We start from the raw sequence: 17,775 nt of genomic DNA, 5'->3' as shown, positions 1-17,775 counted from the left end.
AAGCAGAAAGAGAAATTAAGGAATCAATCCCATTTACAATTGCACCAAAATCAACAAGATACCTAGGAATAAACCTAACCAAAAAGGTGAGAGCCTGTACTCTGAAAACTATAAAACATGGATGAAAGAAATTGAAGAGGACAAAAAAAAAAAAAAGAAAGAAAGAAAGAAAGAAAGATATTCCATGCTCATGGATTGGGAGAACAAATATTGTTTAAATGTCTATACTACCCAAAGCAATTGACACATTTAATGCAATCCCTATCAAAATACCAACAGCATTGTTCACAGAGCTATGTAAACAATCCTGAAATTTGTATGGAACCACAAAAAGCCCCAAATAGCCAAAGCAATTTTGAAAAAGAAAAAGCTGGAGGCATCACAATTCCAGACTTCAAGTTATATTACAAAGCTGTAGTGATCAAAACAGTATGGTACTGGCACAAAAATAGACACACAGATCAATGGAACAGAATAGAAAACCCAGAACTGAACCCACAACTATACGGTCAGTTAATCTTTGACAATGCAGAAAAGAATATCCAGTGGGAAAAATACAGTCTCTTCAACAAATGGTGTTGGGAAAACTGGACAGCAACATGCAGAAGAATGAAACTGGACCACTTTCTTCACCATACACAAAAATAAACTCAAAATGGATTAAAGACCTAAATGTGAGACCTGAAACCATTAAATTCCTGGAGAACACAGGCAGTGACGTCTTTGACATCGACTATAGCAACTTCTTTCTAGATATGTCTCCTGAGGCAAGGGAAACAAAAGCAGAAATAAACTATCTGGATTTCGTCAAAATAAAAAGCTTCAGCACAGCAAAGGAAATGATCAGCAAAACTAAAAGGCAGTCTATGGAATGGAGAAGATATTTGCAAATGACATATCCGATAAAGGGTTAGTATCCAAAATATATAAAGAACTTATAAAACTCAACACCTAAACCAATTAATCCAATTAAAAATGGGCAGAAGATATGAACAGTTATTTTTCCAAGGAAGTCTTCCAGATGGCCAACAATACATGAAAAGATGCTTAACATCACTCATCATTAGGAAAGTGCAAATCAAAACTACAATGAGATACCACCTCACACCTGTCAGAATGGCTAAAATCAATAATACAAGAAATAATAGGTATTGGTGAGGATGTGGAGAAAGGGAAACCCTCTTGCACTGTTGGTGGGAATGCAAACTGGTGCAGCCACTGTGGAGGACAATATGGAGGTTCCTCATAAAGTTAAAAATAGAAATACCCAAGATTCAGTAATTGCCCTACTAGGTATTTACCCAAAGAATACAAAAAAATACTAAATCAAAGAGACAAATGCACCCTGATATTTATAGCAGCATTATCTACAATAGCCAAACTGTGGAAACAGCCCAAGTGCCCATTGACTTATGAATGGATGAAGAAGGTATGGTATCTATATACAATGGAATATTATTCAGCCATAAAAAATGAAATCTTGCCATTTGCAATGATGTGGATGAGCTAGAGGGTATTATGCTAAGCGAAATAAGTCAATCAGAGAAAGACAAATACCATATGATTTCACTCATATGTGGAATTTAAGAAACACTTGAAAGATTTTTGTACATCAACATAATCATGCAAAAATGTATTCTGTGATACAAAAAATAATATAAGACTGCCTGTTGGATTATCTGTCCTTTTTTCATTTTTGGTTTCTTGATGTTAATAATGATCATAAACTTATTTGAAAGAAAATATACCTGTGTTTCCAATAGTCAAATGGCATTAGAGACAAAAAATAATCCATTCTTCCCTTTCTCACTAGCCCATCAGACGTGAGTGTGCAGTGGCCATCTCTCCTCTTCTGCATGGCGTTTCTCTATCCATTCAGTATTGGAGTCAGGCAAAGATTGCTTTTACGTCACTAGCCCTCCATACCCCTTCCCTCCTCTGCCTTGGCCAAATGAGGATTGGCTTCTATATGGAAAAGCTCTGTGGACAGTTAGATGTATGTGTTGCTGCCGTTGTTGGTGGGGAGGGGACCTCTGTGTACGTGGGTCACATTCTTAGGCAAGAAATCTCAACGACAAAAGTCTGACAGTTGTGTTGGTGGCAGATCCAGGAGAGGGTTGCTCAAATTGCATGAATCTGCATTCCTTGATCTCATTCTGGGCAAAGGTACCTGAGTGTCTCCCACTGAGTGAATGTGGGCCATATGGGGGAGCTTGCAGCAGATGTCCTCAGTACTTCAGGTATGTTCCTTAGACCCTTCCCTTTCAGTGTGCTCATGCTGACTTCTAGTTACTAATGACTCTTTCCTAAGGATTTTTCTAGAACAGGAGCATGCCACTCTGCCTGGGGTGAAGTAGGCTAGATGTGTCAGAGAATTAACTCCTCTGGAACAGTCTTAAGATTGACTTGAAATGTGAAGTTAGGGTGTATTTGTATACTTACAAATACCACGATTCTCTTGTTTCTTTTTTTTTTTTTTAAAGATTTTTTATTTATTTATTTGAGAGAGAGAGAATGAGAGAGAGCAAGCACAGCAGAGGGGGGAGGGTCAGAGGGAGAAGCAGACTCCCTGCCGAGCAGGGAGCCCGATGCGGGACTCGATCCAGGGACTCCAGGATCATGACCTGAGCCGAAGGCAGTCGCTTAACCAACTGAGCCACCCAGGCGCCCGATTCTCTTGTTTCTAAGCTAGGATGATTCTGAGGCATGCATCTGACAGTATTTCCCAAATTTCCTTGTGGGATGAAACTCTAGTGGTAACGGGCTCTTTTCTGACTGTCTCCTCTTCCCTCATTACCTTTCCGGGGTTCTCAGCAACTCCTAAATAAATTACTGGCATTCACAGCCTTCCTCGGTGTCTACTTTTGGAGGAGCCCAGACTAAGACAGGTGGCACTAGAAGAGGTCCAAGGAAGAAATACCCTTATGATAGGAATCTGGAACTTGCCAGACAGATCACAAAAAGGGCTCTATTATTGGTGGTGATAAGAGAGGTGAGGATAAGCCCTGGCATGCCGAGCATCACAATTATGAATATTTTCATCTGTGGTGAATTGGAATGGGAAACAGGCTTACAGAATATCTCCAGCATTTTTTAGCTATGGTGGCAGTGATAATGATGACTGTGGAATTGATGTTAATTGTCACAGTGGCACTGAAGGGAAAAGACCACCTTGGTTTAGCTAACCATCAAATTATTCTCCACATGAGGCCCAGAAGACCTTTAATTCAGCATTTAAAGAACCCATATTTCCTGTATCCATAAGGCAGATGCACCTGAGTGTGAAAGAAGTGGGATTGCAGAGACTTGACTCTTAGCCCTGGCAAGTCTCCTATGCTAAAATCCAGGGCCTTGGTGTGGGAGGAGCATGGACCTGAGACCTGAGATGTGGAGACTGGGGACTGATGTACTTGAGAACCTTGAATTAACAGATTCTCCTGAATTCCTTTCTCTGAAAATGGTTCCCTTTCCCTTTGTTTACAGGAGAGCAGATTCTCCTTGCCTAGAAATCATGCAGAGGGAGACACCTCATAAAATGATACTTACCTTCTTCAAGGTTTTCCTTTACTTGCTTCAGAGATTCTAGGACAGTAACTAGGGTCAAAACTCAGCTTGAACTCCTGAGAAAATATTTTCCCTGATCCAGGAAAAAAGAAAAAAAGGGTTCCTTAACAACAGAGCTGCAAGACTTGGCTAATATGTCCTGGCAGAATCAGGAACATTATACGTATACTTTGAGGGTGCTGCCCCAACTATGAGGAGTTTAAGGCTGCGTAGACAGAATTTTTAAAATGTGAGCATTCTCGCATGACATCAGCTTTAATGTCCTAGGCAGAACTACTCTTGTGGACTCAATATGCTGCTGGGATAGTTCTTCCAAGTTTGGAAAATGATAGCTTGCAGCAAACGAGATGCCATTAGTATATAAGTACCCAGCTCTCTTGCTGCTTATGTGGGGAGATTCTTAGGTGGGTGTTGAACACTCAATTCCACAGTTTTCTCTTAAAATTAAGCAGCTAGAAGCTGAAAGAAATATCAGATTCCTAGGGATGAAGAAATGGTCACCAGTGACAGCTGAGTGAAGGAGGGAGTGTAACAGGTCAAGGAGGAAGTTCTCCATCCTGAGTCAACCTGAACATCTCTTAGCCCCAGGAGTGTATAGTCATCTTGGGACAGAACAGTCCAAGTAAAAATTTTCTATCCCTTCACTATTTTTGCTTCTGCTTTGAAACCAGAGAGATAAGAAACTATCTAGCAATCGAGGGATGGGTGGTGAGGAAAAAGGAAGAGATATACAAGTCAGAGAAATACAGAAGAAGCCAAATATTACTCCTTTTCATGCCTCTAGGCTTTCAGTCTAAAATAAGCTAGAGTTGTGAGGAAAGATAAAATATGTGATTAATTGGTTTTTGAATTTTTATGAGTGTCTGAGAGTAGATATTCTAATTATTGAATTGACCTTGTATTCTGATTTAAAAGGATAGAAGAACGTCTTTTAACTAAAAGTGATCCAAAAAATTATGGTATCTATCAAATTTCTACTCAGCCGCAGAGTAACTATTTCTGGGAAGTCTCTAGAGATACATTGAAACAAACCAAAACACAAAGTTTCATTTGATTCCATCAGATGTGTCTGTTCAGCATGTCCCTTCTACTACATTGTTGCCTTTGTCTTCCTCAGAAACACTCCAGCTTTTCTCCCCATATGTTCTGTTACCAAAAAAAAAAAAAAAGGCATAGTTGATAGCAACTGACCTAGAGAAAAGGTAGCATAGAGTGCTGGGAGAAATCTTAGTTGTCTCATGTGTGTATCGCCTAGCCCATCATACTTGGTGGTTGGTAACTCCCAGGCTATTTTAAAGCCATTGTAACATTGTTTCATTTGTCTTCTTTTGCAAGCATAAAATAATGTATAGACAATGGAGGGGAAAAAAAGAGTATGAGATAAAAGGTTGAAGAGCATGAGGCCATTTGGCTTTCTTTCTTGATTCTCAAAATAAATACAGTAATGTTTGCTTCATAAGGAAGAGAGAAACAGGAGGAATTGTGCGGTAAGTCACTTACCATCACTGTGTTCCCTCAGAATCTTCAAGAGCACTGAGTGTGCCCAGAAACAGATCTGTGACCTAAACCAAGTGTTTCTCTCTTGCTGTGTATTTTTGTGTTGTAGAAAACACAATCCAAAGCTGTAATCAAAATCTAGCAAGATCACTTCCTCTTTCTTTGCGTGAATCCTTGTTTAACATGGAAGGCAACAATTATTGTTGGAACTATTTATTCTCCTCCAAATGCTCTTGATTGATCCCTGGGACCTGATGTTTTTTGAATTTGTTATAGATTGACTTATTAGAGAATTCCTGATGGTCTCATTCCATCTTGATCAAATTCAACAGCTCAGAGAAAACAGTAATTGAAATTGTCATAAAATATGGGTGGGGCTCAAGAAGCCCATCTCTTCATTTGGACCAATGTTTCCTAACTGTCCAGAGACAAGTTGTATGTCTAGGGTAGTGGTTTTCAACAAGGGGTGATTTTGTACCCCCATCCCTGTGACAGTTGGCAGTGTCTAGAGCTATTTTTGATGGTACCCCGGGGAGGGGTACTGCTGGCATCTAGTGGGTAGAGGCTGGGGATGCTGCCAAACAGATGTATTAGTTTCCTATGTCTGTGTAACATAGCAGCTTGCAGCAACACTGCTTTATTAACCCACACTTTTTTAGGTCAGAAGCCTGGGAGATTGGGAAGGGTGCTTGACCAGGTTATCTACTTAGAGTATCATGGGGCTGAAATCAGGGTGTTGGTTAGGTTGGGCTCTTATATGGAAACTCTGGGGGAGAATCCACTTTTAATCTCATTGACGTTGTTGGCAGAATTCAGTTCCTTATGGTTTTAAGACTGAGGTCCCCATTTCCTTGCTGGTTGTCAGACATTCTTAGCTCCTATAAGGAACTCCTCATGTCCCCTGTGTTTGCTCATGTCCCTCTCCATCTTCTAAGTCAACAACAGCATGTTGAACACCCCCCAATTCCTTCCCCCCCACCCCAATCTTATGCTTTGAATCTCTGACTTTCTCTTCTGCCACCAGCCAGAGAAAATTCTTCTTTTAAAGGGCTCACCTGATTGGATCAGGCCTGTCTGCATAATCTCCGTAACTGAAGATCACCTATTTGGAACTTCAGTTACATCTAAAAAAGTTTCTTCACAGCAGCCCCCATTAGCTTTTGATTGACTATTTGGAAGAGGAGAGACCATCTTGAGAATGCTGTTTACCACCACAGTCTATAATGCACAAGGCAGTCTCTTACAACAAAGAATTACCTGACCCAAAATGTCAGTACTGCTGAGATTGAGAAACCTTGGTCTCGGTGTACCTTTTTGTGCATGGTGGAAATATCTTCAGCTTCTCTTTCTCATGAAGGGATGGGCCACTGGCTTTCTGATCGTGACCCCAAACTCTCATTTTCCAGGAGTTGTTGGACGCAAAGACCTTATGAATTATTTGACACCTGCTGGTCCATCTATCTTTACCCATTGACCACTCTAGCCTCACATCCATCAGTATGTGTAGTTTACGTTCTTCTGTTCTTTGAGGCAAGTGGTATTTTATTTAAATATATTAGGAAAAGGGAAGAATGTTAACATTTTTTTGCATTTGGCCAGATAATCGGAATATAATCATGCATGTAATTAGAATGCAAGTTCCTGATTACAGAGACTGCTCCTTGGTCACTGATACCCTGAGCACCTAGCACAATTTGTGGCTCATGGTAGGGCCACATTATTTATTTGTTGAATGACTGACTTTTGCAGTCAGGGATAATACAGCAAGACAAATCTTGACTTTTGGTACAAATATCCAGATTTAAATGGGTCTTAGGCTTGATTAGACAATGCTTTATTATGAGGTATAAAGGGATAAAGCATATGTTTATGCAACTAGAGACTAAAAATACCTTCATAGGTATATAAAGGTGTGTAGGCTCTCAGTCTTTCTAAAACTTAGAGCAACCACCTGGTTTAAATTCTTAGCCCGGTATGAAATCTTTATAACACTCCTGATGGGTCAGTCTGGTTTGCATTTGAAACTTTCCAGATGGTGTCACAGGATTTGGATACTTTGGAATAGAAATCTTGAAAGTTTTTTTTCTCCTGAATACTCCCTAAAGAATTTTGGAAAATCATAGATTCCTTTGGATATTTTAATTTGACATCTAAAACTTTTTAACCATAATATTTGTAAAGAATTAATTTCTGGCATTTTTCATATCATGTATGTACTTTCAATATATTTTTCAGAACATCAGATTGATAGATTTAGTTCATTCAATTTGTATAATATGTCTTCCATACAATATATCAGGTAAATGCAGTTCCAATTGTTAATCAAAATAGACAAATGAGGTTTACTTTTTGTGCAAAAAGTCTGGATTCATTTTTCAGTTAAATAAACTGGAATCCTTGTATCCCTGTGACAACTTCTCACTTCTAAATTCTAATTCTAAGATAAATCAATATACAGATAGACATAGAGCCTTAAAATGAGTCTGTCACCTGGATGAAATAAGGCACTGCCCCATCAGTATTTCTTACAGATGATCTTTATGCTTTGCTGTCACCTCGTCAGGAATTATACAACCTCATGGTATTCCTTTGTTTTTATATCCTGAGTAATGCACAGTTGGTGAGGATTGGCGAATGTAGGTTCTTCTTTTGTAAAGTCGGAGTGTTGATAAAGAATAAGTTTTAACCTTAGATAGAAACATTTTAGGGAAAAGGACACATAGAGGTTGAGGATTTGGGAAATGATTCCTTGAAAACTATACATACCCATTTACCCCTGGAAAAATCTTAATGTACTCTCAGGAATTTGAGTCCCCCATTTTTAAAAAATTTTTTTATTGTTATGTTAATCACCATACATTACATCATTAGTTTTTGATGTAGTGTTCCATGATTCATTGTTGCGTATAACACCCAGTGCTCCATTCAGTATGTGCCCTCTTTAATACCCATCACCAGGCTAACCCATCCTCCCACGCTCCTCCCTTCTAGAACCCTCAGTTTGTTTTTCAGAGTCCATCGTCTCTCATGGTTCGTCTCCCCCTCCGATTTCCCCCCCTTCATTCTTCCCCTCTTGCTATCTTCTTCTTCTTTTTTTTTTTTTTTTAACATATATTGTATTATTTGTTTCAGAGGTACAGATCTGTGATTCAACAGTCTTACACAATTCACAGCGCTCACCATAGCACATACCCTCCCCAATGTCTATCACCCAGCTACCCCATCCCTCCCACCCCCCACCACTCCAGCAACCCTCAGTTTGTTTCCTGAGATTAAGAATTCCTCATATCAGTGACATCATATGATACATGTCTTTCTCTGATTGACTTATTTCGCTCAGCATAATACCCTCCAGTTCCATCCACATCGTTGCAAATGACAAGAGTTCATTCCTTTTGATGGCTGCATAATATTCCATTGTATATATATACCACATCTTCTTTTTTTTAAAATTTTTTTATTGTTATGTTAATCCCCATACATTACATCATTAGTTTTAGATATAGTGTTCCATGATTCATTGTTTGTGCATAACACCCAGTGCTCCATGCAGAACGTGCCCTCCTCAATACCCATCACCAGGCTAACCCATCCTCCCAACCCCCTCCCCTCTAGAACCCTCAGTTTGTTTTTCAGAGTCCATTGTCTCTCATGGTTCTTCTTATACCACATCTTCTTTATCCATTCATCTGTCGATGGACATCTTGGCTCTTTCCACAGTTTGGCTATTGTGGTTGAGTCCCCCATTTTGAAGACTGCTGGTTTTGGTGACAATCTTCTGCATGATTAGAAATGGCTTTTTAATACTGAAATAGTGATATGAAATATACTTTCTACCCTTTATCTGTTCTACTATGTTTCAGTTCTCTCATAAGTACCTAGAGTAGGAAAAATTCATCTTCTATTGATGATGCTCCAAACATTTGAAGATTCTCTGCTGCATCCCTGATGTCTTTCTATCTCAAGATTCATATTTTTAGTTCCTAGAATTGCTCATTATCTGTTACTGTTTTCAGTCCTTTTACCCTTATAGTTATCCTCAAACTTATCATAAAGGATCCTCAAACTTACCAAAATTGTCCTGAATTTTGATGTCCAAAACAGTATAATGCTTCTACTGTCAGGGGTAAAATATTAATCCTAGTAATTTTCTTTCTAGTGTAAGGAACTACCATTTATTGAATGCTTAGTGTATGCTTAGTGCACAAAATAATATTGCAGAGAAGATATTGTTGCTATTATTCTCATTTTACAGATGAGAAAACTGAATCAGAATAAGACTAGGTAACTTGAACAAGGTCTAGAGCTTCAGTCATTACTTTGCTTATTAATTAATTGCTGGCTGGGCCAGCACTTGATGTAACAGCAACATGACAGCTTACGGAGTGTAGGGATGCAGGGCCCAAGGTAGTCAAGATAGATGATTAGGCAGAATGTCAGGACCTGAATATCCTCCGGCCAAGTCCCTTTAAATCTGTGAGGAGCCTCACATGTTTCCTGCTGCTGTGGTCTAGAATGACGTGCCTAGGTAACCTGGTGCATGGTGGGCTTTCCAAACTAAACTCTGCTCAGTCCAAGGGAGTGTGTTGAGTGTCTGGTGGACCACTGCCAGGGGAGTGGGAGGGAGACCTCCAAAATGGGGCTTTGCATCTCCCCTCCTCTGCTTCACTTGTTCATACTTGTAGATAGCAGTAGAGATAGAACTGAGATAGGGATAGAATTAGAGATTGTGTGTGTGTGTGAGAGAGAGAGAGAGAAAGAGAGAGAGACCACTAGTTATGAAAAGAATACTAATTTTGGAGTCCATTTGCTTAGGTTTGATATCCACAAAATACTTACTATTAAGTGACTAAGTGACCTGGGCATGGTCTTTAGCTCCCCTGAGCTTTCGTTTTCTCACCTGACATATAGCAGGTAGTCAAAGGTTTTTGTTGAGCAAATAAGCCAATGAATGAATAAATAAATAAATAATTTTATACTTTGGCAAAAATAACTTTGCAAGGTTAGGTTGAGGATTAATGCTACTACAGCCTGGCACATAGTAGGTGTTTTGCAGATAATAATAATAATAATAGCACTCATCATTATTGATTCAGTGCTTTTATTTTGGATTGGTCTAACAGGTGCCCATGTGGTACGTCTCTCTATGCTAGATGGAGATCCCTCATCAAAATTGAAAGCAAGTATTATATGTTGCTGAATATTTGGAATGTGCCTAAGTCATGAGGGCCATGCCTATTAGAAAGGGAAGACTGGGAATCTCAGAAGCTTCTTGGCCCTCCAGTCTTGAAGGTGTGGCTTGAGAAGTTGGGTGGCGAAAACAGTGGCAGCGTGTTGTCTGGGAGAAGTCTCGCCATTGTGCCAGATGTTCCAAAATCATACAGCAACTCAGTGAGCTCAGTTCTTACAGACCAAGAAGCGTGCATGTTTGCTGTCATTGGTGTTCTTGGGGCCTGAATTCCACTACCAGTGACATCCAAGTCTATGGGCACATTCATTCTCTGGGTGAGAACAAATTAGGAATCTACAGCCCATTCTTCTTGAAAGAGAAAGGTGTGGGGTGGGGGTGGGGAAGTCTGCTGGGCTTTTGATATGAAAATTGATGTCTTTACCTAAATCATTTCCAGTTAAATACCATTGTCTTGTGTATCACATTCATCTGCTGTAGACTGTAAATTCTCCAAGGTAAGACCTTGTCTTTTCATAGGTTGTGTAAAATGGTGAAGACACTTTCAGCACTTGTGGTATAACAGATGGTTATCATTTATAACAAAAGAATAAGAACAATGGCAGCCTACTCATGTCCTAGAAGCTTGGTGTGCAAAAGGAACCCCATTACATATTTATATTTATATTTATATTTATATTTATATTTATATATGTCATAATCCCCTAACAACATATTGTAAAGGTGTGCATGTTTCTCCCTGGGAAAACCTGACAACTCATTCTTCAAAGTCTAGAAAACAGACTAGTGAGAGTTAATTCTAATTACGTAAAGATTCTTTGCTTTACAAGACAGTTTTTCTAAAAGTCTCTTTAAATAGACACATCTCTTTTTGGAGTATTCAAAATTGGATTTGCCTTACAAAATGTTGATTAAGCTCAACTTTTCAGGAGCAAAGAGACTGTACAAAAATGGGGCATTGCATGTCAAGTGTTATTGGTGAAGTCTCACTTAGTGATCACAAGGCTCACCATTCCATCCACTGAGCGCATCAAAGTCAGAATGTCCAAATATGGCAGGTGGCTTCTACAGGGCATTGGGTGCCCTCATTCTAGGTAGGAAAGCTAAGCCAGCATTGGGGTCATTGACCATCATTAACCGTGTGAGTCTGGCAGCCAAGGGCATTAATCTGTGCTCTGAAATGATCTTGCATTATTCAGCATGTACTGACATTAGCTTAAATAGGGATACTTTTTTTTTTTTTATTGAGACAATTATGAAGAAAAATCTGATTGCTTTTATTCAAATAGATGAAAACAAAATTTTGAGGAGTGATGATGCATTTCTTACTTCATATGTAAGTCATGAGCAAGGAGAGGAAAAGGAGAAATTGGAGTAGGACCAGATAGGAACACAGGGTCCAAAGGGACCCCCCCAGATTACAGACAAACTTTTACTCCCTGTGTCAAACCCTCTTTTTTAAATAAAACCCTCTACTTGTAAGCAGATAGGGAGGTGTCAATCATTCCTACTCTCTCCCAATTCAGATGCATATCAGAAAAAAGCACTATTTACTGCACCACTCCATTTTGCAAGTAAGTATTGGACTCAAAGATGGGAAGAAAAGAAGACAGGGAGGGAAGAAGGAAATGCACATTTAATAAGACAAGTGAATGATTCCAAAGATCATACAGTGTCTTTATGTGCTATTCCAAGCTGGTTTCTCTAATAGGAAAATGAGAATGCTTCATTTTAAAGTTGCCTACTGTAACCAGATGCACTATTCATGTGTTTCCAAGGGTCCTAAAGCAAGAGTTGATTCATCTCTGCCTAGATGTAGGCAGGCTGATGAGAATCTTTCAGGAAGTTCTATCCATTGTGCTGAAAGGCAATTGTTAACACTATAGCAAAGGGCTACACTCAGAATTTTCATAGGACAGTTTATTTCTGTACTCCTCTGAGTTATTTTCGCCTTCCTGCCTTGTAAGCCTTGCATGTGCTTTGTGTGCTCACAAGTGTCTGGATTTCAAAAGAGAGTGTTTAATACACAGAGTGGTCTTGGGCCTGGAGATAAGTGTGTGAGCGAGTAGAGAAGAACCATGAGTGAGGTGGAGTGAGAGGTTAAGTTGAAGACTCTGGTGGAGAGGAAAACAGTAAATTCACATTGTTTGATGTTAAAAACATGTTTGGGTTTGTATTTCATGTTTTGCCACACGCGTTCAGAAATGCCTGTCTCATTTCTCATATTCACGCTGTTTCTGTTCAGAACCAGGCCAGGATAGACAGGCTTGCAGAGGAGAGCAATCCTCATCAGCTGAGGGAGAGAGAAAAAAATTGAATGTGTACCCTGAGGGGAGATGGCTCTCTAGAGTGTAAAAATGTGTTCCTGCGACCATGTAGAAAAGGGTTGAGGGTGAGGAATCCGGCAGCCAGAGAGCTGAAGCTCCCTCCCTTCCTAGGCATAGGAGTGCAGAAGGGGGGTTGCTCACGGCGTGGTGGTGGGGGTCACTCCTCCTCGTGCCTAGTCTCTGGCAGGGGAAGGACTGGGAACTGGGAATGTGTGTGGCAGAGGCTCACTCTGCCAGGACGAGATGCTGAGGTATGAGGGTGGGGTGGGGGCCTGAGGGGTGGCTTGGAGCCCTGGCGGTGGCTGCCTGACGTCACCGGCCTCTCTGGCAATAGGCTGCGAGCTGAGCTCCCCGAAGCGGCGGCGGCAGCAGCAGTGAGGCTTGGTCTCTGGCCCCTTCACTCCGCGCCTTCTGCAGCCACCACTGCAGCCGCGCGGCGGGGGCTCCCTCCCTGCAGCCAGCTGGTGGCCCCAGGTAAGGGACGCGGTGCCGCTAGAGGTTCCAGGCTGCCGGGTGGCGGGGCGCGAGTGGGTCGGACAGCCCGGCGGCCTGCGCAGGCAGCCCGGGCGGCAGCTTCGGCCGCCACCCTGCCCAGCCCCGGCTTGCGCGCCTCCTCTGTGCGCCGCAGTGCAACAGTTTGCAGCTGCCTCTCGAGAACGGCGCGGGGGCTCTGCTGTGCGCTGCGGGTCTGCCTGGCTCTGGTCCCCGGGAAGAGCCTCGGGCTGGGGCTGGGGAGGCTGGAGGGCAGGTCTGTTCCCCAAACTTTGCAAATGAGAACCCATACCCTTCCATTTCCTGTCCCCCTAGAAAGAAGCAGGATACTGCCGAGTGCGGGGCACAGGGAGATGGAGAGAAGGGGGCGTTTGCGGGGATGTGCTTTAGCTGAAAAAGGTGTTTCAGCTGCCTTTTTTTTTTTTTTTTTTTTTTTTTTTTTCTGGTTGGTTGGGGGGGGGGGTAGTACCAGGAAGAAGGCTGGAGAATGGATGGAGCGCGATCCAGCGCGTCCGCTGGGGCCACGGACAGAGGCGGAGTAGGATGTGGTTGCTGTGGTACCCCCATGGGAATGGGACTTAAGGGACCTGAAGCCGGCCAGGGAAGAAGAGTCTGGAGGGGGGGAAAGAGAAGGCAGTACTGCGTACCCGGAGCCCGCTCGCTCGGCGGCGGGGGGTGGGTAGGATCCATAGGAAGACATCCACTCAGAGGGCGAAGGAGGAGGAGAGTCGGTGCTCTGGGGAGAGGGGACCATGTTCCCAGGCGGCCGTGTGTCTGTTGCAGTTAGAAAGTTGTGGAGGGCCCAGGAAGGCTGCCTTGTCTGCTGAGTAATCTGTTTCTCCGCGGTGCCGGCGCGGACCCCTGCCCAGCGAGCGGTGCGAGCGCGAAAGCTGGCGGCTCGGGTGCGCGGCCAGGGCGGGCGGGCTGGGGTCCGCGGGCTGCGGAGAAGACGGGCAGCGCCCAGCTGAGGCGGTTGCCCAGAGGGCCGCTTTGCAGTGGTGGCTGAGGCTTCCGGTCCTCCGCACTCCCCTGGGCAGCGGCCGGGATCCTAACTAAGCCTGTTCTCTTTGCAGCCTGGTGCCTTGGGAGAGGAAAAGGGCGCGCGGACACGCGTTCCAGGCGGGGCCGGAGAGGATCTCCTGGGCACCGCTCGCTTCCTGGCCGGCTTGCTTGCCCGCAGCTGCTCCCTCGGTCCTTCGCTCGCGCGCGCGTCCCCTCCCACACCAGGGAGTAGTTTTGGGTGGCGTGGGCTCCGTCCTCTTCTTGCCTGGTGGGAACGGTGTGCCCGAGAGAGGAAGTCGGGTGGGCCCGGCCCCTCCCCGCCCAGCGCCGATGAGTGCCAGGGCGCCCAAGGAGCTGAGGCTGGCGCTGCCGCCGTGTCTCCTCAACCGGACCTTTGCTTCCCCCAACGCCAGCGGCAGCGGCCACTCGAGCGCCCGCGGCCCGGGTGCGGGGGGCGGCGGCGGCGGCACGTGCATCACGCAGGTGGGACAGCAGCTCTTCCAGTCCTTCTCCTCCACGCTGGTGCTGATTGTCCTGGTCACCCTTATCTTCTGCCTCATCGTGCTGTCCCTCTCCACCTTCCACATCCACAAGCGCAGGATGAAGAAGCGGAAGATGCAGAGGGCTCAGGAGGAATACGAGCGGGATCACTGCAGCAGCAGCCGCGGCGGCAGGGGGCTGCCCCCGGCGGGCGGCCAGGCCCCGACCCACGCGAAAGAAACCCGGCTGGAGAGGCAGCCCCGGGACTTTGCCTTCTGCGCCCCCTCCAACGCCTCCTCTTCGTCTTCGTCCCCTGGCCGCCCGCGCCAGGGTCCCTGCGCTCCCCCGCCTCCCCCACCGGCCCCCAGTCCGCAGGGAGCACACGAAACCTCCTCCTGTTTGGACACAGCTGGCGAGGGCCTTTTGCAAACGGTGGTACTCTCCTGATTGTTTAGCCTCCCTCTTCTCTCCCCTTCCTCATTTCCAGCATCTTTGCCATCCTTGCTTTTTCTGCCCCTCCATCTTTCCTCTGCCACTTTTCTCTGTCCTCCCTCCCTTTTTCCTTCTTTCCGTATCTGCCCTCCCCTTACTGTTTCTCCTCCGCCGAGGCACTGTGCGGTATTTGTAAATATTGGGCGAGGAAAGTCTCGGAAGAAGAAATAACGCTGATAATACTTTATTATTAATATTTATAGTAATTATTATAATACTAATAACACAATCCAAGCGCATGACAAATCACATAATTTCTCATTGTCAATGAAGGACGCGTCTTCCCTCTTCACCCTGCACACCCCTACCCCCCCCCCCAATAAGGAGGAGAAACCGCACAAGCTACCAAATCTAAAAAAGGCATTGATTCCTGGACCAAAGGGAGTGGAGGGGGCCTGGTGTGTTGTACATAGCTGTCAAGTTAAGGTTCAGTTACCTTCCCTTCCTTCCCCCCCCCCCCCAAGCTTTCACTTTTCCTTCAGCTCCCCTCCCTTCCCTATTCCCACCTTCGCAGGGCTCAGGCAATACTATATTATAGAGAAAACGTCTACATTAAGCACCAGAACTACAAGAGACCACAGAGACAGTCCCAGAAAAACGTGTATGACATGTACCGATCTCTGGTCAGCCCTCTTTCTCACCCCTTAGTTAACCATTCCCTTTTCCAGGACCAGGCATTTGAATTTACTTTTAGAAATATCCCTCGCTGGCCGAAAATCTTTAAATGAGTTGAAAGAAAAGAAAAGAAAGAGACAGAAAAAAAGAAAGAGAAAGAAAGAAAGAAAGAAAGAAAAAAGAAAGAAACTCTACTGCTTTAGCTCTCTGCCCCGCCCCCAGCTACACACCTTTGACTTGGGACATTTTCAGGATTCACAAAAGATCCAGAAGCTGTCCAGCCGGGTGTGGTGCTGACATTGCTTCACCGGACTGGTTACTTTGTTTGGTTGTGCAGGCAGAGGAGGGGCTGTTTGGGGAAGTGACTATTTTGGCTTTTTGTTGGTTTCTTTCTTCTTTTTCTACAATCGGGGTTGCGTGTACTATTGGTTTTATTATTAAACATTGCATAAGTTACCTTTTTTTGTAAAAAAAAAAAAAAAATACTAGGTGATGTGCAGTACTGAAAGTGCAGTATCTAACCAACCAAAATGTTTCTGTTTCATTTTTAGAGCAAGTGCACCTTTGTTATATATTTATTATATTGGTACCAAATACAGAAGCAAACTGTAGTTCTGTACTACATCCTCCAAACTGTATAGTCTTGTTCTTAATTTCCAGCTGTTGATATAACGGTTACCACTGGATGAGCAATTCAGTGGTACAGGACTGGCTTCTGCTGTTTCCAGAAGTGTTCTTTTGTACCTTATTCTGTAGTAGACTGTTATAAAAAGATAACACATATGTTTTCTTTTTTTCTTTTGCGAATAACAGAAACAACCACAACAGAAAACAAACAAATAATGGATGTGCAGGAATGCCATCTATTAAAACATGGTTAATATTTAAACAGTGCCTGTAGTCCTACCTGCATGCAGTTACCAGCTGGAGGCAGTGGTGTGTGTGCTTGCTTGTACTGTATGTGTTTGGGGGTGAGACTGGTGGGGGTATTGGGCAATTTGGATGACAGGACATGCAAATTTCAAGAGAAGTTAAACCCAGTAACTACTTGTAGGATAACAATATTTGAAGCATGTTCAGTTAAAAATTTGTGCTTGCATCTGAGATGCAGTGAAGGAAGGGCTCTTTTTCTCTTTCTCAGTCTGGCTTACCTATGTTCGCTGGATATACCAAAAAAGATGGAGAGAAAAACAAAGAGAGAAGAAGATCGATATTTTTATTCTCTCTCCTGATGCCAGACAAGGCCATCTATGTTAGAAATGCAGTCCACCTATGGTTATTTAACACTTTGTTTCCCTTGGATTGATGATAGAAGGGGCCAGAAGGGTATTCCGATCTTAATTATATGCAGTGGCATCCTTTCTTGGGAACCAGTTCTTTGACAGCTATCTAAATGTTTGGATAATGTATGAATGAGAATGTTCTACCAAAAGCTCAACTAAAAGAGTTCTTATTAACCTGCAGGGTGTGAGGCAACAGTGCCCCTAAGTGCATCCCTCTTCCAAATAGCTAGTAATTCTAGGTTCTCTGTCTTGGTTCCAGGCTTCCGTGCTCTTATCTGGAGAAGAATATTACCTCTGAGGTTTTAGGTCATCTGTTAAATTGCCCAAGCTCAGACTGCATCTTTTATACAAATAATTTAATAAGCTTAATTTTAATCACCCATTAGATATTCACTCAAGTCCTTTCCCGAAGCACAGAGGATCATCATTTAAGCATGCCATGTTGTAATATTAGGAAGACCAGGTATAATCTTTGGGTTCAGTATATTAAACAAGGAACCAGATTCTCTTCCAGTGCCTTAGTCACTTCCTAGTAATAGGTAAAAGAGTGCATTAACTCCCTCGGGCCACTAGGGAGCCCTTTAGTGCATCAAGCTCTACATTGTACATCAGAATGACTAAGGCGCTGTGAAGAAGAAAGTCCATTAATTTTTGTAGCTCACCCTCATCTAGCTGTAGCTCTTTAAGACCTTATTACAGAATGACTTTTGGACTTGAAATTTGAATAGAATCAGGGACTCAGAAGGGAGCTTCCTCATTTCCAATAAGCTCCACTAAGTGCATGGATATTACTTTCTCCCCCTTGTTTGGTGCACTTCTTACAGTGAATAATTTC

At 43.3% G+C, this 17,775-nt stretch overlaps 1 protein-coding gene across 4 annotated transcripts in view; it reads left to right on the top strand.

Annotated features, from left to right (window-relative positions):
* The window catches only part of C11H11orf87 (chromosome 11 C11orf87 homolog), a 232,970-nt gene extending 216,799 nt beyond the window's left edge, over window positions 1-16,171 (top strand). Inside the window, exons 2-3 of one of the 4 annotated variants that reach the window (XM_078059036.1) lie at window positions 12,976-13,050; window positions 14,142-16,171. In XM_078059036.1, coding sequence (XP_077915162.1) covers window positions 14,401-14,997 — 597 coding nt within the window. In that variant the 5' untranslated portion in view covers window positions 12,976-13,050; window positions 14,142-14,400 and the 3' untranslated portion in view covers window positions 14,998-16,171. Of the gene's footprint in view, window positions 1-12,879; window positions 13,051-13,169; window positions 13,325-13,753; window positions 13,944-14,141 lie in introns of those variants that run through there. The other 3 variants (XM_036076370.2, XM_036076372.2, XM_036076373.2) reach the window with 3 other exon arrangements.
* The last annotated feature ends 1,604 nt before the right edge of the window (window positions 16,172-17,775 follow it).

This window comes from Halichoerus grypus, chromosome 11 (assembly GCF_964656455.1).
Source record: "Halichoerus grypus chromosome 11, mHalGry1.hap1.1, whole genome shotgun sequence".
Classification (NCBI taxonomy): domain Eukaryota; kingdom Metazoa; phylum Chordata; class Mammalia; order Carnivora; family Phocidae; genus Halichoerus; species Halichoerus grypus.
Note: the sequence above shows the minus strand (reverse complement) of the source record. Positions and strands in the feature narration are given on the sequence as shown.